This window comes from Psammomys obesus, unplaced genomic scaffold (genome assembly GCF_907164565.1).
Source record: "Psammomys obesus unplaced genomic scaffold, mPsaObe1.curated_primary_1811, whole genome shotgun sequence".
NCBI classification, from domain to species: domain Eukaryota; kingdom Metazoa; phylum Chordata; class Mammalia; order Rodentia; family Muridae; genus Psammomys; species Psammomys obesus.
In genome coordinates, this window is record NW_026596085.1 from 5,873,761 (window position 1) to 5,900,606 (window position 26,846).

At 40.2% G+C, this 26,846-nt stretch overlaps 1 protein-coding gene across 2 annotated transcripts in view; it reads right to left on the reverse strand.

Moving 5' to 3' along the window:
• Positions 1-26,846, reverse strand: part of Tmem117 (transmembrane protein 117) — a 448,350-nt gene that overhangs the window by 64,290 nt on the left and 357,214 nt on the right. For both annotated transcript variants that reach the window (XM_055627032.1, XM_055627034.1), the window contains exon 6: positions 19,592-19,751. In XM_055627032.1, the coding sequence (XP_055483007.1) occupies positions 19,592-19,751 (160 nt within the window). The remainder of the gene's footprint in view (positions 1-19,591; positions 19,752-26,846) is intronic.

The following is a 26,846-nucleotide window of genomic DNA, read 5'->3' on the forward strand; positions in this document are numbered from 1 at the left end:
GATTTTCCTCTTGTTGAGTGGGCCTTAATCCCAATTAGAGAGCTGCTGGTTACCACCAAGGTATGCACGCGCCACTGCTTCATCCTTGGGGCTATTATGCCACGCTGGTGATTGATGTGGTTCAGAGGCATCATAGCTGGGTCAGACTGTCGGTTACTTCCCTCCTTTAGAAGCCTTCAGGGTGCCTTTTGGTACCAAGAAAGTTAGTTCTTGGGGAGGAGGTTTTTAGGTCGTGGTCATAAATCCTACCTGCGGTGCTGCTGCATGCTAAAGGTATATTTTGACTTGTGGTTTCAGCACTTTGCGCCCATGGTTATCTGATGGCTCTATTGCTATGGGCCTGGGGTAAGGCAGGAAAGTGTGACAGCAACAAAGAGAGCTGCTCATCTCACAGCAGCCAGGAAGCAGGAGAAAAGGGGGTCAGGGAAAAATAAATACTTTCAAAGATATGTCCTTCATTGGCCTACCAACGGATCAACATTAATCTCTCCAATGGATTAACATATTGATGAGGCTGGCATGCTCATGATCCAACCACACTATTTAATAGCACTTAAAGGTGGAAATCAACATTCAATACAATGATCCTTTGGGATCATTTTTTAAATTTATTTTTTTATTTATTACAATTTATTCATTTTGTATCCCAGCTGTAGGCCCCTCCCCTATTCCCTCCCAATCCAACCCTCCCTTCCTCTTCTCTTCCCATGCCCCTCCCTCAGTCCACTGTTAGTGTAGGTCCTCCTCCCCTTCCATCTGATCCTAGCCTATCAGGTCTCATCAGGACTGGCTGCATTGTCTTCCTCTGTGGCCTGGTAAGGCTGCTCAACCCCTGTCAGAGGGAGGTGATCAAAGGGCCAGTCACTGAGTTCATGTCAGAGACAGTTCCTGTTCCCATTACTAGGGCACCCACTTGAGACCAGGCTGCCATGGGCTACATCTGTGCAAGAGTTCTAGGTTATCTGCATGCATGGTCCTTGGTTGAAGTATCAGTCTCAGAAAAGACCCCTAGACCCAGATTTTTGGTTCTGTTGCTCTCCTTGTGGAGCTCCTGTCCCCTCCAGGTCTCATTTTATATCTAAATTTCTAAACCACAGTTTCTGTGTGTGTGTGTGTGTGTGAGCGAGAGAGAGAGACAGACAGAGACAGAGACAGAGACAGAAATTGGGAGACAGAGAGATACACAGAGAAATACGCACAGAGAAAATAATTTCCAACAACCCAAAATATCTCAAGAATGAAACATGCCACTACCAATTATGTTAATTATTATTTTCTAACGCAAAAAGGAACTAATTCTAATGTTAGTGTAATCACTATAAGATGCATTTGATGTGAAAATGTATGTGGGTCCATGGATTGCATTTTGTAGAGCCAGCTCCCAAAGATCTAGTCAAACTCAATTCAATCAGAAGGCAAACTGTTACTTATCTTCCCGTACAATGCTGTTTTGTCTCCTGGAAATCTGGAGTCAGAGTCTCCGTCTGTGACAGAGGACAGCCCTGAAAGGTGAAGGACAGCAGTAGAACCGTCCTTGCACGTCCACGGATCCCCACTTCCCCCACAGTCCCTCTGCTACTTTCCACTTTACTATGCTTGCAGGTGCTGCTGTGGTGTGAATGCTGCCCCATGATTCATGCTGGCACTTAGTCACCAGTGTGATCGCACTAACAAGCGGAGGCTTTGAGAAACAAGTAATCATAAGGCAAAGCCTTGGTCCTGGAAGATGCGGCCACAAAGTGCAGGGCTGATCAGTCCTCACCAGCGACCCTGCAAGAACCTCCCTGGAGTCCCTGCATTTAGGCTGCTAAGAAAGACCATTTCTGCCCTGATAAATCATACAGGTATCCTGTTATATTGGCATAGATGGACAAAGACAGAACAGAAAGGGGCATGAGGTACTGAAAGCATTGAGCTTTAAATAATATTTTAAAATATCCACTACACACACACACACACACACACACACACACACACACACACACACACATATGTATGTATATCCCATCATAATAGCCCTGCCTCCGGCTTCAGATATGTAATTATACAGTTGTGAGATCCACTCTAGCTGACAATGAGTCCAGTCATGTTTACTCAAATAATTGGGAACAAATGATTTTGAAACAGATGTAGAATGCAGCACCAGAGGAGAACCACAGGGAAGGGGGGAAAAAAAAACAACTACATTCAATCATTTGTAAGTGCTTATGCTATGACTGATGCTGTATTTTACATATATTGCTTATTTTAGAGAGAAGTGATGGTTTAAAAGAGGCTTTCAAAGGCAACTTTCAGGCATTTTTCCAAAGCTTAATGGACTGCTCTAAGACATAAAACCAGGAATCCAGAAATTATTTGTTTCTGGTTTCCCATAAAGCTTCATTAATCACTACAGATCACTAAAAATCAGTGAAATGCCAGAAAAGCTTGCTTTCAGTTGCCCTGCAAATCTAACACTGATGTTTCCATAGTAAAGGGTCACAGAACTGAATGGATTAGATGTGTGCTGGAAGACAGATTGGAAGTCCATGGCGGATAGAAAATACAGATGTCCATGTGTCCACGTGTCCACGTGTCTGCGTGTGAGTACACATAGGATGTCATGTTACTGGCATGAGAACGTTTCCTCCCTTATCATCGAGTCAGTCTTGATTTCTTTTCTATTTTAAAAGCTAATTTAAATACAGTCATGCTAGACTATTGTGCTCTTCTTACAGATACCAAGAAGGTTCACAGAAGCTACAGAATTAGTATAATGTCGCACAGTAACTGCAGGGGCCAAATATGACGTCGGACGTGGTCCTCCTAAAAGTACTCCCACACAATCTGTCCCCCAAAGCATTTAGCACTAAACGCCCAGATGAGTCTGATCTTCTCTCTTGGGGTTTCATTACTGTGAAGAGACATTATAGGCAGCTCTTATAAAGGAAAACATTTAACTGGGGCTGGCTTACAGTTTTAGAGGTTCAGTCCATTATCTTAATGGTGGGTAGCTTGGCAGCTTGCAGGCAGACATGGTGCTGGAGGAGCCGAGAGTTCTATCCCACCCCCTGCAGTGACACCCTTCCTCCATAATGCCACACCTCCAATAGTGCCATTCCCCTGTGGGCCAAGCGTTCAGCCACGAGTCCATGGGGGGGCAAACCTATCCAAACCACCACATCTTCCAAGAGCACCCGCAGAACTAAAGTCAAACGCATGGACTGCCCTGTTCTAAATTTACTGTACAGACTACTACCCTGTCATTCTACACGTTTACTGCCCTTGCAATAAATCCCAGTCTCATCCTTATTTCTCTCCTCCTCCCTCTCCCTCTTCCCACTCTTCCCCCTCCTCCTCTTCCCTCTTTTTCCCCTCCTTCATGTTCCTCCTCCTCACTCATTTTTCCTCCACAACAAAACCTGTAAATAGCCCCACACTGAAGTTAAGCTCATAATTTTCTGTCTTAGCCTCCAAACTGCTTTGTTTTATTGCTTAGACTGAAAATATTTCTTTTCAAATACTGCAAGGCATTAGTTTATAGAAAAGTACTTATCGTATATAAACTATTTGACACATATTACTATTTGAATGTTATGATCCTTAGACAATGTATGTGAGTCCAATGTCATTTACTAATTCTCCCCAAAGCAGCTGTGTAGGCTCGCACGCATACATATATTTTTAACTCAAAAGAAAAAAAAATCCTTCAACGCAAACAAATCTTTATTCACCTTTGCCAAAGTTTTAAAAAGTTACATAAAGTTATAAAGTTATTCAAAGTTATATAATAAAGGTTTTAGTACACACTATTGGAACTATGAAACACTGTCAATAGCATTCTGATTCTTTTTTAACTTTAATGATGCAGATTTAAAATTCAGAATCTTTCTTTACTCCAGGATTTGCTGCTAATTAGCTGGGCGACCCTGAATGTACCACTTAACCTTCCAAACAGGTACTTTCTCCTCTGTGAAACACAGAAAATCCTGCCTTACTTGGTTGATGTAAAAGTTTTAAAAAGAGGATAATTTAGGAAAATATGTAAATATACAGCATTATTTCACAGTGATTTTGCTCAGAACTTTAGTTCATTTAAAATTGATTAACTTAAATTTATTCTAAACATCCAGAGCTTCTGTGATGAGCATGTGAGGGCTATCTCCAAAATGGCTCTGCATTTCTGAGCCCACTGGGCCAAAGTTATCCTCCTTCCGGTCTTTCAGGCTCCCTACCCTCTGACTATCCTCAGTTTCAGCCACTACTGAGTCCCCATGCTCTTTCCAAGTTCATCACTATGCCACCCCAACTGTCACTCAAAGTACTCCTATATCCACTTCCTTCCCTGTTTAGGGCATTTTCTTCCTGCCTTAAAAACGCAAATTTCTGATCTTAGTCTATCAGTTCTCATCAAAAGTGGCTGCATTGTCCTCTACTGTGGCCTGGTAAGGCTGCTCCCCCCTCAGGGGGAAGTGATCAACGAGCATGCCAATCAGATTATACCTCCCCTATCAGTGGACTTGGGGAGTGGCATGCATGCAGAAAGGGGAGGGAGGGTGGGATCGGCAGGGGAGGAGGGAGGGGCTTATGGGGGGATACAAAATGAATAAAGTGTAATTAATAATAAAAAAAAGATTAATTCAAAAAAAAACGCAAATTTATCATAGCAGCCCCTGAAGCCCCTGAGCACTTACATGGGTCACGTCTTATTTTTTAATGTCGACTATGATGGGTTTTAGTCTCACTGAGTTATACTCCCCTTGTGGTGAAAGGTCTCTCTACAGGTCTTTGGAAGATTGCGCAGGGTTGGCCATGTGACTGACATTGTTTTCCTACCTCAGATAACACATTGTGCATTCTTTATAGAGTGTCAAAACCTGGATCAAGATGCTTGTTAGACACTGAAGAAATGTTTGTCATCAAAAGATCAGTGGGGGAAAAAAAGACACGACTGCAGCCAGCACCCACACATTTACTCCTTTAATAAGTGAAAAAACGGCTTTTTTCGAGTGGTTGTGTGGCTTACCCAAGCACGGGGATGATAGACTTGAAACTCAAGCTCGTGGTGCCTCGATGATCACCCTCTTCACTTGGTGAGTGAGTTAAAGCTGATCGTTCACCGGGATAGGCTAGGACATTTCAATGATCCCATAGCTCCCCATGCCTTTCTACAGTGGAGCTCAGCACAGAATGCAAGAGGATTCATTGATTTGTGTCTGTTTATACCAGATTCCTGATCCCAGAGGTCGGGGCCATTTTATCTACCACTTTATGCCCTGTACTACTGTTGGCATTTCAGTTTCCTCATAACTGAATCTAGTCCATTCATTTTAAAGCAGGGCTCCTTCTCCTGAGGAGAAGCCAGTGAGGGCCTTTGTCTCATCTGACGTCAAAACCATACAGCCTCAGATCAGTCAAAAATGTGCAAATTACTTGGGCAGTTTTGACAATACAAGTGTTTATCATTTATGAAACAATAACAAATCTTATTCCAGTAATCTTTTTCTTCTTAATAAATAGTGATAAAATATTCAAAGTGATGAGAAACTGAAGATGCACAAACGTGTTTGAAAATAGCCCTTAAATGAATTTATTTTGAATTTAAAATATGCTAAAGTCACAGATATTCCCAAAATGGTAGTATTCATTGAACCTTTTTATATACACATGTAAAAATATAGAATTACATAACATAGTGTGTGTGTGTGTGTGTGTGTGTGTTGTTTAGTTTTATTCTTATGAGCCCTATCTGAAACATGATACTATATTCAAAATTAACAGGACCAGTCTCACCATTGTTTGAGAAGTTAGATGTTAACTAGACCTGGGTTATGCATTTTTATAGAACTTATGAGAGACATCTAGAGCAAGCCTACCAGCAATAGCGCTGTTATAAAAGAATAAAAGATATCCTTTAACTGGACACTTGCCACCCAATCTAACAACCCGAGTTCACTCTCCACGTCCCTCAGGATACAAACGAGACGATCTATTCCCTCAAGTTGTCCTCTGATTTCCACAAGCATGCTGTGGTACCTGCAAGTGTGTGTGTGTGTGTGTGTGTGTGTGTGTGTGTGTGTGTGTATGCACGCATACACACTCATAAATAAAAATATAATAAATGTTTTCATTCATATTTTATGACATATATATTTTAGTACATTGTTTTGTTTAACTTATAGCTCCTATCTACCATGGGGCCTTAAGATGTGTTCATGCTTAATCCTCCCGAGCATACATTCCAGGTGCAGTTTGAATCTTCAGAATGCTTTCGCTTTTTCCTTTGTGATTTTTGTATTGTATTTAGGGCAGTGCTAAAGAGCCATGGTGTCAAAATTATTTCCAGATAGGATCCTGAGACATGCCAAATTTCCTGGAATCTGCATCACAGTAGAACTATCCTTGTGTTTTTTTTTTTTTTTGTGTGTGTGTGTTTGTGTATGTGTATGTGTGTGTGTGTGTGTGTGTGTGTGTGTGTGTTCTCTGTCTGTCCCTCTGTTGGCTCTGTGGTATCTCTGGAAAGTAAGTGCTCTGAGAACAATAATTTGTGCTCAGCTACCGAGATATATCCATACTCCAGCCACCAGCGGGCCTCTAAGCTCATGCCTGTCCCAAGAGTCATTGAGGGGCTATCTAGAGGGAACATGAAACCCTTCCCTATGTTATCAATCTTTCGTAACTGCTGCTGACTTATCTTATCACATTAGTTTGTGAATGGTCTATCACCTTTCTGGTAAGAATACCTTCTGCTATAAGAAAGCCCCCAGAAGTTTCTAGAGTTGAAATGTAAACAACACACACACACACACATACACACACACACACACACACACACACACACGTAAATTTTAGCATTTGCTTTGTCTAAGTGTAATGTAGTGCCATAGCTGGTGTGTAAGAGTGCCTGTCTTTCTCCTGGAGTCATATACCTGCCAGCAGAATGCAGTGTCTCCCTCCCATAAGCTTCAAAAATCTAAACAAAGTTAAGGATGTTTGCAGTGTTGGAATTCTTGATAGATTTTATCATCTGTGGCAAACGAAGTTAACTCAGCTCATTTTGGGCCAGTGCAGATCTGTGATGCTCTTATCACAGCGCACTGGCTGGGTCACTAGAAAACTGCACGAAATACGGTGCCTCATCCTTCAAGGAGTTCACAGTCCAGTGTGCTGTGCACTGCTTTGGACCCTCCAAAGGAACTCAGCTGTGACTAATACAATTATTACCAATCCTCATGGTGTTCTGTAGTGAACGAATAAGAGGGTTATTAATCACCTTGAGAAATGGCTAAGGGTTTGATCAACTGGAGATGCTGGTAGAACTACATTTGGATGACAGGTCCTCTGTTTAGAAGTCACTTAACTGTCTCATTGCTCCACGGAGAAAAACACATGTATAATCTGTCACAGACATCCAGGCCTGGGCTGGCTGTTTAGCTTGCTCTATGTAATGTGGCAGGCTGCATTTTCCTTAATGGGCATTCCATGGTGTCTTACTAGCCACCTCTGGAAGTGTGGAGAAATTAAATTAAGTATGCCAGGGGCTTCTGACGTCAGCAATTGTAGAGTTCTTGCTGACTGGGAATGGCAGCCTTGGAGTACATGGTTATCTAAATGGCTGGACTCCCTGAGCAATATCATTGAGTAATTTGCTACAAGAAAAACTACAAGTCTTACTTCAAATCACTGTGCAACAATAAGAAGAAAAAAATGTCTTCTTCTACACAGCAGAACGGAAAATTACCCATTAATGGCCAGAATGAAATATAAATATAACAGATGCTAAAGCACATAATGTGCTCATTATCCCAATACATAGTGATTAACTGTGCATATTTCTTTTATCATGCAAAAACATGTAGGTGCTTTTTTGAGCATTGTAAGCATCTTAAGCAAGGGAAAATGAACGTGCCTTTCAGTTAACATACTGTTTAACACCAATCAAATTTTAGTGAAAGCATGGACATTTTCTACTTAATCATATTGGTGGAAATTATGCATCTGGATTCAGAGCACAATCGAGTTACTCCTTTACATAATTCAAACAGCTTTAGTTCTTTCTTTTTATTTATCTCCCTAAACACTGTGGTACTGAAGATAGTTTTCTGTCTCAATGTATTATAAATTCACTCAAATTTTAACAATGTGGAGTGTATGGCTGCCATCTCCCTTCCAATTTTCAAGTGTTCATTAAATTTGCCTATTAAATTTGCAGTAATTTTTCCTCTTGAGATGTTGAGTACCTTAGAAGGGAATATGTACATGGCCTTGTTGCCCCAGGAGACTACAGGTGACAAATATTAAATACATGGAAACATATGTTATAGTACATACAAATGCATCCCTGGGGTTCCTAGTGATTTATGTTGAATAGGTCATGGTGGTGGCATGTGGGAGAGGATCATGGGAGAGAGAATCTGGCTGTCATAGACCCTGCCCTGACTGGAAAACCTGACAAATAACTCAATCTGGGGGTAAAGTCAGTAGGACTGTGAGAAAGAGAGATTCAATCGTCTCAAAGGCACATAGACCACACGCTCATGAAAGGCCATATATCCAAGAGTCCATGAGCAGTACTAACTGTACTTGATGAGAAAAACCAACCAACCAACCAACCAAACAAACAAACAAACAAACAACAGACACAAAGTTGGGTGAGTTAGGAAGGAGTAGGAGAGGGGACAGTGAATATGACCACAATATACTTTAACAAATTCTCAAAGAATTGCCTCCCTTTTTTCTGAAGGGAAACAGAGGAATGGATCTGGGAGAGAGGAGAGGTGTGTGTGTGTGTGTGTGTGTGTGTGTGTGTGTGTGTGTGTGTGTGTTTGGGGGGTAGGTATTGGGAGGAGTAGAGGGAGGGAGAAATATGATTGGGATGTAATATGTGAGAGAAAAGAGATGTAAAAGTAGAGAAAAATGTTTCAGAAGATGATGGGAGACAGCAAGAAAGGTCAATTGGTGAATGTAATATATATGAAAATGTCAAAAGGCAACTCATGGGTTTTTACAACTAATTTGCACTAGCAAACTAAATATATGTTTGTGAAAACCCGCAAATCTTAGCATTTTGGATTCCAAAGGTTCAAAATGGATCTTACTGGACTGGGTTCAGTGTGTTCTTTAGACACTATCATTGGGTTCAGCCCCTTCTACCCCCAAGGCCATGTCCTCTCACATAGCCTCTGTCTGGGTCTTCTCTGCCTTCTGCTTATTCTCTTAATGACTGTGATAAGATTGAGTCCTCTGGATAATCCAAAGCACCCCCCAGGCCCTAAATTGAGCTGAATCCAACTCTAATTCCATGGCAACTTAATTTCTTCTGCATTGCTTCTTAACATATGCGGAAGTATCTGCAGTAAGGATGTGGATCTCTGGGGAAATGGTGGTAAGATGCAGGATTTAGAGTACCTACCACACCAGGTATATCCAATCACTGTGGGCTGGGGTTGAAACGGGCCTATGCCAGCCTAAATTATCTTTATAGAAGTTATGTGTCTCAAAGAAGCGTTAGCCATATTTACAAGTCTTTCTTCCCTCAGATTCACTGATGTCAATTCATGCTTTGGGAAGGGCTTGAGTTAGTTCTAATGCATTTATACACTGGAATTTTTTTCTTAAAACAAAACTTTTAAACTGGACTTATTCTTGCTTACAGATAAGGATGTAGACGCCCTTTAGACTTTGAACAGAAACGGAGGGATACCAAATCACTACAGTTTGAAGATTAACAATTTTTCAAATATATTCTATTCTTCATTTCAATATTTGTCTCACTTAGCTTCATTAATTTTCAGAGCAACACCTGCCCACTTTCCATGACAAATTAACTCACATTAACAATCACATTAGTTTGTGTTGTGAATTTTATTATGGACTCAAAGTTTTAAGATTAGTGGTAAAGCATCTTTAAATATATGTACAGCACCTTCTGTAATACAAATTAAAAATTGTGGTTTATATGATGAGAAAAGAACATTTTATAGGTCCTAATAATGAAAATAAGAGACCATGAAACAGAGAATCTCATAAAATTCCCCCCTTTAACTGGAAGAGTCTCTGTCTCTAATGTCTTGGGTAGAGGAGAGGAGGAAATGAGATATAACAAGGTCATAATTGGGTGGAATAAAATGGTTCAGTGATTCATGTCAGAGGAGCTATTGTGGAGAACTGGCATTCAGTAGCCTGGTACCTACAGCTGCTGTCTGGTCTGTCCTAATGATATGCTTTCTGTGTGACCTCTACAATAGGCTACACAGTGCTCCATGTATTTTTTTGAGACTGGCCCAGTGAGGCAAATATTTAAATGAGGAATGAAATAAATTCGAAAAATTGTTCATTTTCAAAATCTGTAGTGCTTTGGTACCCCTTACTGTTTCTGCTCAAAGCTTAAACAGGCTCCACATCCCCTCATCTGGAAGCAAAAATAAGTCCAGCTTAAACTCACTTTGTGTGGCATGAAATTCTTGCTACCAAAATTGTAAATAATAGTAGCCATTCGTAAGTAAGGTTTTGATATGCTTAAGTATCGTTCATCTAGGCATCCAGGATGGTATTAGCTGATAGCGTCTTCCTTCACCTTCACCTGGCTTCAGTGTGTCCCCTGCACTCTCTGCCCTTCATGGACTCTGACTGTCGCTTTCGCTAAGAAGGGTTATCACTACAGTGTCCTGGTATTAGACCCATACTTAAATATGCTAGAACCTGAGCCCATGGCTGGGCCACATTCCCCTGAGATCTTCCTCATGACCAGCTCCAGATTTGGAAACTACATATGAGATCTAGGTCCTTCTCAGGATCCACTGGCTATGATCTTATCTGAGTTACAGAGCACCACCTCCCCCGACCCAAGCTGCTACAGTTGTAAAAATCAGGATGTGATGAAATGTTTCTAAATGTTCCTTCTACTCTAAACTTCTGTCTTAAAATAGATCTCTCTGAAAATTTAAGACATGGGTTTAAAATGAATATCCTCAATTTCCGAGGATTATTGGACTGCTTCCATGATCTCCCATGGTTTACAAAATGTATCTTGTGATCTGTTCTCTGACTTTATCAGTATAATTTTAAAATTAGTATAGAAACCCACAGAAAGATCCCATAAACCTGGCACTGTCCAATAAAAGTACTGACAAAGATTGGACCATCCAATCTGGGATATGAGATGAGCCTTGGTTGTTAGGATTCACCTCTAGCCTCACATATACAAATCTGATCCAAAGTGAAGCCAAAGTATGAGCAGAAACCTGCCCTGAAGATGCATTATGGATTCTGTGAGTCGACAGAGTAAAATAATGTCGTAATGGCACATGATCAGTGCAGGCTCCCAAACACGCCACAGACAGACACTAACCACAGGAAATAACACATCTTTCAGGGAAACACAAATCTGATGGTATCTGTAGCTAGTCGCTGCCATGTAGCTATGACAAAACCACTGCTCATGTGACATGGCATAGAATCCATGTTTCCATGTACTAAGTCATGACCTAGTTCTCTTTAAGAAAATACCTCAGGGATTGATGCATTTTGTTTTAAGTTGAGGTAAAACTTGAATGTCTTTATTTTCCATTTTCTTAATCAGGTCTAATATTCCTCCAAGTTACATGCCTCCCCCATTTTCCATACGTGTTGGAATGATCTTCCCTGCTAACAATCCCCCATGGAATTTGCTGCCCATTTAAAGCTTCCCAATACTAAAGAGCAAACAGACTACTAATTTCATCTTCAACTGAAGGCACTTATTACCACAGCACTCACGATACAAAGCTACCCCTCCCCCACCACGTCTTAGTTTGCCATCTACTGCACTCAAGCACTGTGCAGAACCGACACAGGAAGAAAAAGGTTTACTTCGCACATACATCCCAGGTCAGAGTCCATCACTGAAGGAAGCCACACAGGAACTCAAGGCCTTGCTTACTGGCTTCCTCAGTCCCCTTCTTCCACTCTCACTGATCTTTCTCTTGTCCCCGCTGTTTTGTCACAGCAGTTTTGTGGCAAGAGCAAAATGGTGGCAATAAAGAAGATTACAGTTTAACCCCATAGCTGTGAGCCATGAGTAGAGGAGGTATTGACTATGAATCGAGGTGGTTTAAGATGTGTAAGCCCTTTACTTCAGGCCATCCTGGGGACCAGAAAAATCACCATCACACTGTTTTCAGACGGGAGTGCAGGTACTGTGCAGGGATCTTGCTGATATAATGCATGTATGAAAAAAGTTAAAAACACCTGGAAGAATTTACATACAACATTCCTAAACATTCCTAAAAGAGCGCATCACGTCAGGTCGATAAACATACCGTCCTTTGCAAATTTCCTGTAAGCAAAACCATTTGGAGATATTTATTCCAAAAATGTATTTCAATTTCTCAAAGCATCATGACTGCTCAGTTAAAATAGATTCATGCTTGCTGCTCTGGCCTATGCCATGAAATGTGCGAGTCCACTCTGCACACAGTGAGCTAAGAAGGAGTGTTCTGCTAAAGTTGGATCCGCATGAATTTTAAAATAAAGTCTAACAAAAGTCACAGTGCATATTTTTAACTGTCAACCTGCTTCTCAGAGAACACATATTTCAAATCAGTTACATAAGGAAATATTTGTAGAATGTAATTTTCATAATTGGTTTTCAGGGCATTAAGAATTACATCTGAGGTAATGTCACTTATCTTCAAGTGCTTTCTGACCAAAGGGTCTTTTAAAATGCTTAGCTGTGTAAATTAGTCGTATTTTATTTAGATATGTAATCACTGTAAGATGATACTTCAGTGCAAATGACCTAATGTAATATAATGGTTGGTTCATTCTTGAACTGTTTACAGTTTACCTCTTGAGATATCACATATAGCTTGGCTTTTGTGAAATAATGATATTTTCACTCTGTTATTGATTCTTCCATTCAGCAAAATAGTTATGACAAAAAACAATGAATTAAAGATGAAAAGTGTAATAATAAAACAACTGGTTAAGTTTCCTTTTCTCAAAGAGCCTGAATGTTTTAGGAAGTACCTCTTACAAAGCTAATAGACAGTCATATAAATAAACTACAAAGGCGAGCATTAAACAGATGTGCTAATCATATGAGGATTTACCAATTCTCATTCTTTGAACTTTCTTCTTTTTAAGAGCCCTCTCTCTGCATGGCTTATCATTACCTTGGTGCACATAAACATAAGCTATGCATTTATGTATATATACTATTATATACACATATAACATGACATATATATATATATATATATATATATAATCTCTGTGGCAAATAGGTTTCTACCATCAACTTTTAGTTCTGTCATTTCATCGTCTCTGTTGAAATATCATTTTATTTTATTGGCAGCATACATACTTGCAGGGTTGATTATGACATTATGATATGTGTATAAATTGTGTGAGGATTTAAATCAAGTTCATTAATGCATTCATCACGTCACACATGTGTCACTTCTTTACGGTGAGAACCATCAAAATCTACTCCTGTCAGCAACCTTCTAACATATAATACATTCCTAACTATGGCTACTGTGCTGTGCAATACGCCCCCAAGCTTGCTGCCCCTAACCGAAGTGCCCTGTTCTTTCACCTGCATCTCCCTTTCCCTCTCTACCCCGCAGCACTGTACTTCCACAAGCCTAACCCCAAACTCTGACATTTTTCCTTGCACCATGTATTTCATCCCATCTTTTGCCTTTAGTCAAATGTTCCACCATTATTCTAACCTATTGCTTGAAATCTTAAAGCAGATTATGAAGTTTAGCAAACACTCTAAGGTGTCGATGGTATTATGGGGATCTTGCCCAATGAGGACTACATGGACATACAGCAGGTGTGACCCTCACTGTGAGGAAGTCATCAAACCACCGCAGCCACTAATGTTCTCAAAGCCATCCTGAGTGACTCTCCTTCCAGGCTCTCCTAAAAGGGCTACTGTTATTTAGATTTCTGATTCGTAGATGTTTTCTGTGTATTTCTACTGCTGCTATGTTAGTGAGACCTTTAACATGTCATATAGAAAGAAGACTTGTCACCATGTAAATCTGCCTGCCCTGCTTTTCCTAAAGAGTCTGTGGTACTGGCCATGAAACCCAGGGGCCTACAAATGCTTGACTAGAGCCCTGCCAGTGAGCTACCAGACCTGACTCTGGACTGCCCTCTCTAGTATTGTTCATTCTAAAGCATTCTCAACGTTTAGGGAAAGCTCTCTTTAAATGATCATTAGCTTCAAGCACGTATTGCTTAGAACTCAAATTGGCTCATCCTGTCCTCAGGACTATGTCTAAATGCTTCACAGATTTTGTCAGTCCTGTCGGTGACACGCCTTCCGTGCACTGCAGACTTGCACCATTTCGGGATGCATGAGCATTCCCTCACTGCACAGTTAATCCTTCTGAGCACCAAGACGGAAAGAGAATTCCACACAATATTGAGCCATAACCAACCAAGATCATCCCGGCTTCAGTAAGTACCCCGTTTCAAAATCCCACAGCTACAGAAAGGGCAGAGCTAGGATCGCAATCATGGAAGCCAGACTTCAGTGACCATACTCTTAGTCATCTTGCTCTGCTATCCAGACAGCTGGCTACTAAGCAACGTTAGCTTGGGGTTCCACTAGTGTCCAATCTGTATACACATAACATATACATATAACATGCTCCTGTACCTACTGATACACTCACAGGTACTTGCCCAAGGCTTCCTCTGCTTTCTGTGTTCCTGGTAAGCAGTTGTTACTACATCTTTTCAGTTAAGCAACGTAATAGTCTATAATATTCTCTATTACCAATTCTCTGGAGTCCAGTTATGTAAAGCATCTATGAGTGATGAAGAATGCATGGAAACTGAAGAATGGACACACTCCATCAAGCCTCATGATCCCATCACTGCCCAGTTCTGCTCCTGTCCTGTCACTACTCTCCATAGAGACTGGAGAATTCTACTTATTACTCCTGCTTTTTGGCTCTTTACACACCTTATTCTTCATCTTTTTCTTCTTCTTCTTCCTCCTCCTCCTCTTCTTCCTGCCTCCTTTCTTCTCCTACCCCCCCCCTTCCTTTTTTTTGTCTAGTTAAAAAAGGCACAAAATATCCCTTATTTTATAAAGATGAGTTTTCTCTCCTCTCAGCCTTCAGGTAGGATGCAGAAATGCCTGAAAGAGGGTCAGCGAAGGATTTGGAAAGTGAAGAGTACTGATGAGAACTTTCTATGCAAATAATCCCAAATAATGGCAATCTCCCCTCAAATTAAGCACTCCTCCACTTGTACGCCTATTAAACCATACACCCCACCACATACCATAGTCTCTGCAGACTACATCCGTGGGACCTTAAACCCCATTTCCTGTGTCTTCTCTCCCCAGATACACACTAGGGATTCTTATGTTTCCTGTCCAACCTGAACAGAGCAGATCTTACCTGGATGGCTTATTGCTGCCCTGGAGAACTTGGTCTGGTGGCTGGTTCCCGGTTGAGTCTCACCTACTCTTGTCCTCATTTACCTTTCTCTTGTGATTTCGTTTGACACTTTCTACATGTTTATTTCCCAATCTGCCCTAACTCTTTTATGTCTTAGATTCACCTTTTATCAACTGATCAGAAAGAGTGAGTGGTGTGGTGCGCGCTGCAAACTGAATAGTTAGACAATGACTTAGGGGAAAGGATAAAAATCGAATGACATCACTAGGAACACTGGATAGAATGTGGGATAAAATTTTAAGAGAGATATTTTCTCTAAAATTTACTTGTGTTCTATTACACATTGATCTTATCAGTCATACATCATTTCCTGGAATCTGTTTTTGTCTTATTTCCAATTACTTAACTAAAACCAAAGAAAAAATGTGAAACAACAATAAATAGAGAAAAATCCCATTTCAGGAATATACACAAAATAATTATATTCCTCTAAAAGATGTATACATGTTCTACTAATTTTCTTAAAAATCAGTTGCATGCTTTTTGATCACTTCCCCCCTGGTGGGACTGCCTTGCCAGAACACTGTGAAAAAGGAAGTGCTCAGTCCTGCTTCGACTGGATGAGCTGGATGGGACAGGTGGGAGAAGGGAAGGGGAACAAGGAAGGAGAGGAGGGACTTGGGGGAGAGGAAAGAGGGTGCTATGATTGGGATGTAAAGTGAATAACTAACTAAATAAATTTAATAAATAAAATAAAATCTTAATATAAATAGTATCAAATTCCTAGAGCTGAGGTGAGCTTGGGGTAGAACCCATACTTATCATATACTAGCCCTGGCTTCCACTCAAGGCACCAGGAAGAAAAATCTAATGCTGTATTTAATTTTTTATTCAAATGTGGCACTACTTTTCTGTAGTACAAATGGCAGTCTCCTGTCATTAGAAAAGCTGAATGTAAATTGCTTTTCAATCATTTAAATGCTCTAAAAGGCTAGAGCTCTTAATGAAAGCACCCTTTCCATTTCCCCTGATTTTACCACTGTTCCACTTTTTTTTCATCTGAAATGTGACCACAGCATGAATTGGCTCACTGTTTGGTTGGCCATGAACTTGTTAAGATATTTGCATGCTTTTTTTTTCAAATGTCTTAAGTGCGTATGCATTCTGAGATCATTTCCTGATCTTCCATTCCCACTTGTGCTGGGTCCAAAACTTGGGATGCCCACAGAGGACCACAGTTAGCCCAAGACTCAGACCCGAATTTCTACTTGTCTCTCCTCACCAAGCAAGTATTATGGGCTACCTCTGTGCTCTGAAGCCAGTACAGCAGGGAGTGCAAGGACCGTAAGAGTAAGGAAAAGGGGGCATGCTGGCCTGCAGTCTTGCAAGAGGTACTTTGGAAGGGCCATGAGGGTGTGCTAATATGCTTTCCAGAAGTGGGACTGCGATCCTCTTCAGGGTCCAGTAGAGCAGGGAAGACACAGTCTGGCCAGGAGAAAGAGGCCATTGTGGGAATGAGCACACGGGGATAAAGATCTACGAACTTTGGTGTGGGGTGTGATGGGACACAGGAAACACAGCCAGCACCACACAGTGGAGGGGGCCGAGAGGTGGATTAGGAACTTCATTTGGGGATCAGGAAGAGCTGCTGACAATGTGGCTGAGAAGAGGTCTATAAAACACAACATGTGCTTCCTGGTTGGGAGATTATGAAATCCAGGGCAGAAGGCAAGAAGAAGGAGGAGGAGGAGGGGGGGAGGAGGAGGAGGAGGAGGAGAAGAAGAAGAAGAAGGAGAAGAAGAACCCATTGGTATGCTTTTTTTAATGATATAGAGGGGAGTCCATACAGGGGTAATAGCAGAGAAATGAGAAGGAAGGGTTGGGACGCCAGAGATGGAGGATTCATCTGTCAACCTCGTTGACTGACGTGACTGGGACATGGAGTTTGAGCACAGAGCAAAGGATCGGAGAGTTCTACTTCTAGAGATTTGCTGCAAAGCCTCTTCCTTTTCCTAAAGACCTCTAGTTTGGGTTTTCAGGACCCAATTTCCTCTCTTCTTTCAGACCTCATCTCTATCCCTGGTTCTCCAGTATCCCACACTGACAAGTCACTCAAGGATTGGTGCTAAGAAGTCCCTAGAGAATCAACACAGAATGAGAACTAAACAGTGGTCACCCTCAGAGGTGACAACAATGACCCTTTCTTTCCTTATAAACTGAAAAATTAGGGGAAAAAAATAAAAGCTGCTTTGCCATAGGAGGAAAACTTAACACAAAGCAAAAGGGAACAGAGATGAGAGGTGAAGAATAAAGACTAGATCTGAGTTTTCAGTTAACTCCAGTCTCTACTTTCTAGAGACAGCTACATCCTTCCATTTGCAATGTTCAGGGTGTCCCTGTACTTCAGAAATACCTTCACCCTTTGATAAAACTGCACTGGCAGGCTTTGTATTATTTGTGGCCAACATAGCTGAAATTGAATTATTCCTCAGCACAGACTCTTCTTCTTGTCAGCTGGTCTCTGGCTACTCTGAGCATGTCAGCATTTTACAAACTCTACATTTTTATGGGTCAAAAAAAGTCTAGAATGGCTTTTCTGTTCTAATACTGCTGTGTCTGTGCATATAAATCCTGTCTTTGCTTTCTTCTGTTTGTCTTTATTGGGTACATTTTAAATGAATCTATAATTTGTATACATTCTAATATCATGTGTTTTTTTCCCCACTGGGAGTCCTTGGCTTTAGTGAATGTATTTGGAAGAATACTTAAAATTTTCAGAAGCAGGGAGAGAGAAAAGGGTTGCAGTGTCAGTTGATGAAGGAGTAATCTTCAGCACAGAAATCCGAACAAATCAAAAGAGATAATAGTCTATTTGGCTGCTAATACCTTTGACTCTAAAATGGGGTCAGAGAAGTGCCAGTGGGCCATTTAGCGAGAGTGCGAATTTATCATCAGAAGGAATATTAGGAAACAGAATAAGATAAAATGGACTTGATACAAGTAATGCGTGATATATTATTGCATAATTGCTACAAGCTCAAATTGGAACTCTGTAGAGGAGGTCCCACAGCTAATGGGATACAGAACTGGAGCCCACCAATGGTCTCTGACCTCATGCCCTCCTCTATGAAAAAGTATCTTGCAGAAAATGAAAAAGAAATATATCAGTTTCCAGAAGAGATAAAAGTTTTCAAGCTTATGTCTTCAGATAGTTTTAAACTGTAATGTATTTTAAAATACAACCCATTAGAAGCAGTGATACATTGTAAGTACCACATTGAAACCAATGCCCAGGATATGTAACAAAACAAAACACTATTGTTCTGCTTTTCAACAATACAATAGCTCTCCTAAAGGCCCCTCTTTGCCTCTAGAAACAAAAAACCAATCTGCTATCCTGCAAAATCTCACATAAATTCAGAACACAATGGAGTCTCCTCTCCCTTTGGCAGCACCAGCCATTGTTCTCATGACTTATGGTGCCTTGGGGGTGGGGAGGTACAAAATTGCCTTATGAAAGCAATAAGAAAATGTCTAGCAAATGGATAGACATTTAATGAGCAAGATAAAGCACCAAGAAACAGCAAATGTCTCTTTCTGTCTCTTTGAAAAGAACACTCCTACACTCCAGACACTCGCCCCAGCAGCCATCACTAGTAACACTCAATACCAGTGATGATCTCTTACAAAAATATCTATTGCTAAGCAGGACGGAAACACTGTTTACATGAAACGGCAGTGTCTCTGGTGAACACTGGAAATGATCATTTTCATAACCAGAAAAGCACCTTCACTTTACTCCATTTCAACTGCTACAACCCTTGCTCGCGTTGCTTTGACTATTGCTTTTCTGCTTTGCTGGCTTTCTATCGTTTTCACCTTTGAGCAAGAGTGTCACCAAAAGACAAATTTCCACCTTGTTTTGCTTTCTGCACAATCCCTGCCTAATAACAATAATAATAATGCTGCATTATTTCCAGGCCCTGCCTAACAATGTTCATGAAATGAATTCTCTCACATACACCAATAAGGAACAAAACAAAACAAACAGTTGTCTTTTCTGTCCAGTGAAATTGCTGATGAAATGATTAGAGAAAGCCCCATTAATCACAACTAAGTTCTTCTCAGATGTGTGGAGCCCATTCGTATACCAAGAACAAAGCATAGAGCAGCTTCGGAGAGAGGAGGGAAACACAGACACTTACCTGCATCACAATGAGGAGGTCAAAGACCAAGATGAAAGAAGCAAGGAAAGCTCTGGAAACCTCATCACTGGGCAAGAATCCGCGATTCAGTTTGTCCCAGCTGATCCAGTCGGTTGTGATGACCAGTACCACCACGGAAGTCAGGGTGAAGAGGACAGTCCTGCAATGAACAAAGCACGTATCACACAAAGATACGGATGCTAACAGGTGCTGGCTGTCTCCATTGTACTAGTGTCTATAATACCCACCCTAAAGTGTAGCCTCCAAAAGACATCAGTTGGGTGCTTTCTTTAAAAAAAAGCAGTTAATAAATTATAACAGAATCTCTTCCAAGACATCCCTGAAGAACATCGTGGTGATGATTATGAAAGAAATGTTAAGAACAAAATTATTACAAACAACCTTGGTTCGTATAGTTAGTATTTTGAAGAGAACACTGTATACTGTTTCTATTACACTCACTCATTTAACTGAGGTCCGGGGACAGGAGTATGGAAATACATTAGGTACTTGGGAAAAGGTGAGCAGTTTCCTGGATTCTACTGGCCTCTCTAACCTGACCACAGCTATCTTATTTCCAAATAAAATACAGAGCGTGGAAGGCCTGTTGCTTCAGGCCCATTTCCCATCCTGTACTACACATTCTTTGTTGTACAATAAGAAAAACTGTTCTTTTCTCACAAGTCTTCCTAACACTTGTAAATTACTAGTAGTTATACTTAGAATTTAGTATTTGTGGAAATTAGACTTTCTATAAAATAAAGTAATCAAATTAGTTTTAATATTAACATAAAAAGTCATCTTGAAAGTTGCATGATGAGACTTAATCTAGAAGAAAATTGCCCAAACTAATATTGGGCTTCTGTTGTCACCTGGATATCACTTAAAACTTCATGAAGGAAGACATATTTTTCTGAAATGAATTTAATTAGAAAGAAAGAAAGAAATGAAGGGAGAAAAATAAATGGAAAAAGGAGGGGAAGAAGGAGTGGGGAAGAGAGGGAGGGGAACAAGAAAAACATGGATGTGGAATAAAACCACAGAATACATTCCCACTTGGCATTTTGCTCACTAACATTTTTAAACTAATGTTTTATTAATTCTTTGAGAACTTCACACAGTATTTTTTTTTAATCATAGTCACCTCCCGAAATCCACCCCTTCCTCCCTCCCTACATGACTAAAGTTCTCTTTTTTTTTTTTATTTATGTTTTTAAAGAACGCCCAAACACTGACCTCAATATATGTAGCCTAACTACCGTTGGGAGCAGGGCCTGCCATGGAGGTCACATCATTAATGAAAACGCACTCTCCTCATTCAGCAACTGCCAATGTCATAACTCCTCAGCTGGGCTGAGATTCCATCCCCACCCATCCCACTCCTCCACATGGGGTTTTGTCTGGCTTGAGCTTGTGCAGCTCTTGTGCATGCTGTCAAAACTGATGCGAGCTTAACACATGTTAACTGCCTTATTGTGTGTAGAAAAGGATTTCCTTGAAGTTAGCCACACACTGCTCTTACAGTCTTCCTGCTCCCTCGTCCATTCCCGCACCTCGAGGGAAGGTGTGTGATTTATACACAACAACTTTTAATAATTGGCACCTCAAAATAAGTAATATGAATCTTCCTGGAAGTCTCTTTCAATTGCAAAATGTGTAATTTCTGCACATTATATTTCTCAGAAAATGCCTGTTCCTTTTCCATGAGCTCAATTTGAAGCAAGTCATACTTTGATATAATGAATATAAAATATTCCCTAGAGATTTTCTACCCACAGATAGAAAAGCCACATTACATCTTTAAAAATTTGAATAATAACCTGTTAAATAGAAATTTCATTTTTCTTCTGCTATAGTAATTAGAAGTAAAAATCCATCTTGAAAGACTTTGGGTATCATATGTAGGGTGTTACAAATAAGCATCTATGGAGTAATTGAACACGTCGCCTGGCTATTAGAAAGTTTGGAAAAGACTGTTCCTGTGGTGATACTACAAGTACCACTTTTGAACTCAAAAAAATCTAGAACTGAATAACAGAAGGAATTCTAGAGAAATTACAAATGTGGAGATTAAACACCATGCTCCAGAATGTCAAGTGTCAAAGAAGAAATGAAGAACAGAATGAAATGGGATCTAAAGACAGATGAAAATAGAAACGAACATACCAGTGCACACAGGATGAGGGGAGAGGGCCAGAATAAGTCTATAGCAGAACCTCCCATATTAAAACAAAAGAGAGCTTTCCACCAAGAAGCTAACTGTGAATCTCAAGGAACTCTAAAAGCAATGAAGCTTAAACTCAGCATGAGAAAGGAGATCAGAATTAAAAGAGGTAATATACAGACAACAGAAAGAATGCAAATCACCACCAAGGTAAAGAAAAGATTAACCATTTTATCGTTTTGGTGACAAAATGATGCAAATCAATAAAGCTACATATAAGAAATGAAACATTACAATGCATACCACAGAGAATTTCAGAAAACATTACAAGCAAGAATAAGGCATCTGGGATGAGCAGGTACACTCCTAGAAACACACAGTCCACCAAGAACGAGCTAGAAAGCAGTCTGAATAGAACAGGAGTAAGTAAATGACTGAGTCGCTGGTCAGAAACCTCATGATGCAGATGAACAGGGACTGACACCAAGTCAGAAAGAGGGATTTCAGTCATCCCTTCCCAGACACTCCCAGATATTCAGAAGGAAACACATCTGGGTTCAGTTTATATGATAGCATTACTGAGGTCAAGGTTAGACAAAAATAAATAAATGTTACAGAAAGTATTCCCAATAAACGTAGGTGTAATTATTCTTAGCAAATTGGCAGCATGTAGAAGGCTTGAAGTTGTTATCCATGGGATACATGGAGATAATACAATAATTAAAAAATGAAGGGTGATACTAATAACGACCTCAGTAGGTGTGAAAACACTTTTGCATCCTTTCATATTAAAAAGAAAACCCTCCACAGATTAGGTATAGATTCATGTGCTACTTAACTCTGAGGCCACATTCTGTGAAATCTATCTCCGCGTGAGTTTGCTCTATACCTAGCATGTGTGGCACATACAGCTGTATAGGTGGCCCATCCCTGACATATGGGGTTAGGAGGAACGCACATTAACAGAATTAACTGATACATGACATGTTCACAGACTACCTTACACTCAGTGGAGAACGCTCAGTTTTTCTCCACAGGAGCAAGACAAGGATGCATATTCTCATCACTTCTATTCAACAATATAGATGTATGGCCAAAGAAATTAGGCAAGGAAAATAAATAAAAGGCAGAGAAATTATATTGTCTGCTTTTATTTGACATGATTGCATATTTAGAAACACCGAACAATCACAAACTGTTTGAACTAAAAATGTGAGTGAAGTGGGTGAATAGAAAAATCAACATTCAAAACCAGCCATGTGTCTGTACACTAACAGCAAAAGATCAGTAAAGAAATGAGGAGAATAATTTCATCTTTAAAGGACTCAAATGAACAATAACACATTGAAATATTTAGCCAAAGAAATAAAATAACTACACACAAAAATGTACAGTTTGAAGATGAATAAATGAAAAAAAAATCTTGTACCCATGCATCAAATAAATGAACAGTTAAAATGTCCATACACCACCCAAAAGTTTCTACTATTCGATGTAATTTCTATGAAGATTCTGATGACATTTTTTTCACTAAAATAGAAAGACAATTCTAGGTTCACATGAAACTATTAGAGGATATGGAATCATCAGAAAAATATTTTAAAAAATAAATCTGGGTATTACAAATAAAGCTTGTTTGACCATAGTTGAACAAATGTCTTTACTGAATGGTGGGGCATCTTTTGGGGATATGCCTAGGAGTGATATAGCTGGATCTTGAGGTAGCACTATTTCTAATTTTCCAAGAAAGTGCCAGAATGATTTTCAAGGTGGTTATACAAGGATACATTCCCAAGAGCAATGGAGGAGGGTTCCCCTTTCTCCACATCCTCTCCAGCATGCATTATCCCTGGAGTTTTTGATCTTAGCCATTCTGATGAGTGTGAGATGAAATTTCAGGGTCCTTTGGGTTTGCATTTCTTGAATGACTAATGATGTTGGACTCCACAAGGAGAACAACAGAGCCAAAATACCTGGGCCCAGGGTGGCTTGAAGAGACCAATAATCCAAACAAGGACCATGCATAGAGAGGACCTAGACCCCCTGTTCAAAGTATGCCTGTTGGCTGTTCAGGTTCCAAGTGGGTTTCCTAGTAAGGGGTACTGCAGCTGTCTCTGACATGAACTCAGTGGCTGGCTCTTTGATCACCTCCCTCTGGGGGGTGCAGCCTTGATAGGCCACAGAGGAAGATGAATACAGCCAGCCTTGATGAGATATGATAAGCTAGGGTCAGATAGAAGGGGAGGAGGTCCTCCCCTATCAGGGGACTAAGGAAAAGGCATAGGGGAAGAAGAAGAAGAGTGGGTGTGACTGGGAGGAGATAAGGGAAGGGGCTGTAGCGGGGATATAAAGTGAATAAATTCTAATAAATAAATATATAAATAAATTAAATTTAAAAATAAAAGAAAATGAAATAAAAAAGAAAAAATAAATCTGGAGATATCATATTCCCTGATTTCATACTATAATAAAAATTTGCATGAACGAAATAATTTGTATATAAACATACACATAAACCCTCTTAAAATTGGAAAGGCTAGAAATAAATGCACACATATATAGTCAACTAAGTTTGGAGAGCAGTACTACGAATATACAATACACATGGTAGTTTATCCAATAAAGGCACAAGAAGTGGATAGCCACGTGCAAAGAATGAGACTGAATCCATACTTACATTAGGTACAAAAACAGTAGAAGCTTAAATATATGCCCTGAAACCAATAAACATTCTAGGAGGAAGCAGGAAAAACTCTTCAGTGTTGGTTTTGTAAGTTATTTTATAGATCTGACACAAAAAGCATAGAGAAAAATTTTTTAAATAAACAAATAAGATGATATCAAACGAGGAAAACACATAGCAAAGGAAACTATTGGGAACATAACAATGAAATGGGAGATTATGTCTGGAAACCTATACATCTGCAATGGGATCAATACATAGAATGTAAGTAACTCAGTAGCACAAAATCTAACAGTGCAATAGGGAAAAGACCCAAAGAGAAGAGCTCTTGAGAGAAGGCATGCAAATGCTCAGCAGGTACAGTCCAGCCTTGATATAGGGGTTTGTGCCTCTGCTTACTGCACCTTGTTATTCCTTGTTCAGTTGCTCTCCGTGGGAAGCCTGCTCTTTTCTGAAGGGAAACAGAGAAGTGTTGCTGTGGGTAAGGGGTGGGAGGAGTGGCAATGAGGGGGGGGACTGAAAGGAGTGGAGAGAGGGGAGGGGAAACTAACCTTAAGGGAGGAGCAAGGGAGAACCATGGTGAGATACTGCTTTCCACTGATAGCATGACTAGCATCAGAAAGGCAAGAAGTAAAGGCTGGTGAGGATGTAGAGGACGTGAGCCCTGTGCATGGCTGATGGGACCATCCATTGACACAATGTTCTAACATTCACTAGTCTTAAGAACCCTTTGTAATTGTTTTCATGGCTTTGTTGTGTACTTCCATTTTGACAAAGGGTATTGCTACAGATCTCAAGAAACAGTTCCTGGTAACATTTTATTGCTCCAAGGGGAAATTAAAGGAGGTATTCTGCCTGATATTTAATTTTTAATAGTACAAAAGGAATAAAAATGGCAATCATTAAATATGCATGCCTACAGCTCAAAGAGAGGGCCCTAAAAATAAGTCTCAGGAGGACAGCAAAAAGAAAAGAAAATGGAAAACAAAACACGTTAATTAGTTATACCATGCTGAATGTGAAATACACAGACACACATGCCAGTCACTGAGAGTGAAACTCTCATACCTACCTGCAGATGTAAAAGTGTTGCCGGCGGCCACTTTCTCTCACCGCCTCTTATAAAACAAGCTTTACCACGCTGATAATTTGGTCTAAACCACCAGATTTTGTTTTTGTTTTGGAAAAAAAAAAGACTCAAAAAAAGTTAATTTTTAATTTTTTAACATTTTTATTATTGGCATATCATAACCTGTCATAACCTGTGCAAGGCGTGGTCTCTTAGCGGAAGCATTGAACTATGGCTCCCCTGTATTACGTTTGTAGCCAGAAGTAACCTGCTTTTCCATCTCACTGAGAATATAATACTGTGGAAGTTAAACTCCAAAGCTTAACTTTGAAGAGTAAAACGCGAGAGCCTGACAGGTTCTGATGGGAAACAGTTAAAAGCTAAGTCTTCTGGCATTAAACGTTCAACCTCACGGAGGTGAGCCTGATGGTAACATCCTTGGGTTCTTGTTTAATCAATGATTGAAATGAAAGATAATTAGTCTGAATTGTGGGCTTTGGGGAGCTTTGGCTTTTCTCTTTAAGGAGTATGCAATTATGCAATTATCTGGAGTATTTTTCCTCCACGCTGTACCCAGTGCCAGCACGACATACTGGCTCATCAATTTCACCATCTCTGGTTTCTGGCATTCATTCAGATGGAAAGACCTCATACATAATTACCGGCTTCAGCGGTTAGTCTCCTCACTTTCGTGACTTCAGATTTAGTTTCTGTCCTTTCCATCAAATGTTGCCGGTAGCGCTTGTTTATTTTTATAGTGTTTTACTTTTGGAAATTAGAATGACATCCATTCCCCGATCCCTGTCCTCCCTCACACCTCTCCAGTGAACTGCCCCCTTCTCTCAAATCCACAGCCTCTTTGAATACAACCTGCTCATTCCTCATAATGTTACTCGTGCATGTACGACTTCAGGGCTAACTACCTGGCATTGGATAACCAAATAGAGAGCTTTCCCCTTGCAGGAGAGATGATTTATCCTTCTCTCAGCATTCCCTAGTTGCCTGTAGTTCTTTATCTAGGGTTGGGGAACCCACGAGAGTTCCCTTTTCATGTTAGCATGTCTGTTTGGTTCAGGGCTTGGTTTAGGCAGCCATGTTGTTGAGATTTGATTGGATGAAGCTTCCCTATAATTTCTAGGGGACATAGTTTCACAGCAGATTTTCTGGTCATCTGACTCTTATAATTTTTTTGACCTCATCTCCCAAAATGTTTCCTAGGCCATAGGTAGAGGAGTTGTATTGTAACTGTATCAGCTGGGGCAGGGAACCACACGGTCATTTATTCTCTATGACAAAGGAGGAGAGCTATACTTATAAAGATAAACATTTATAATGCAGA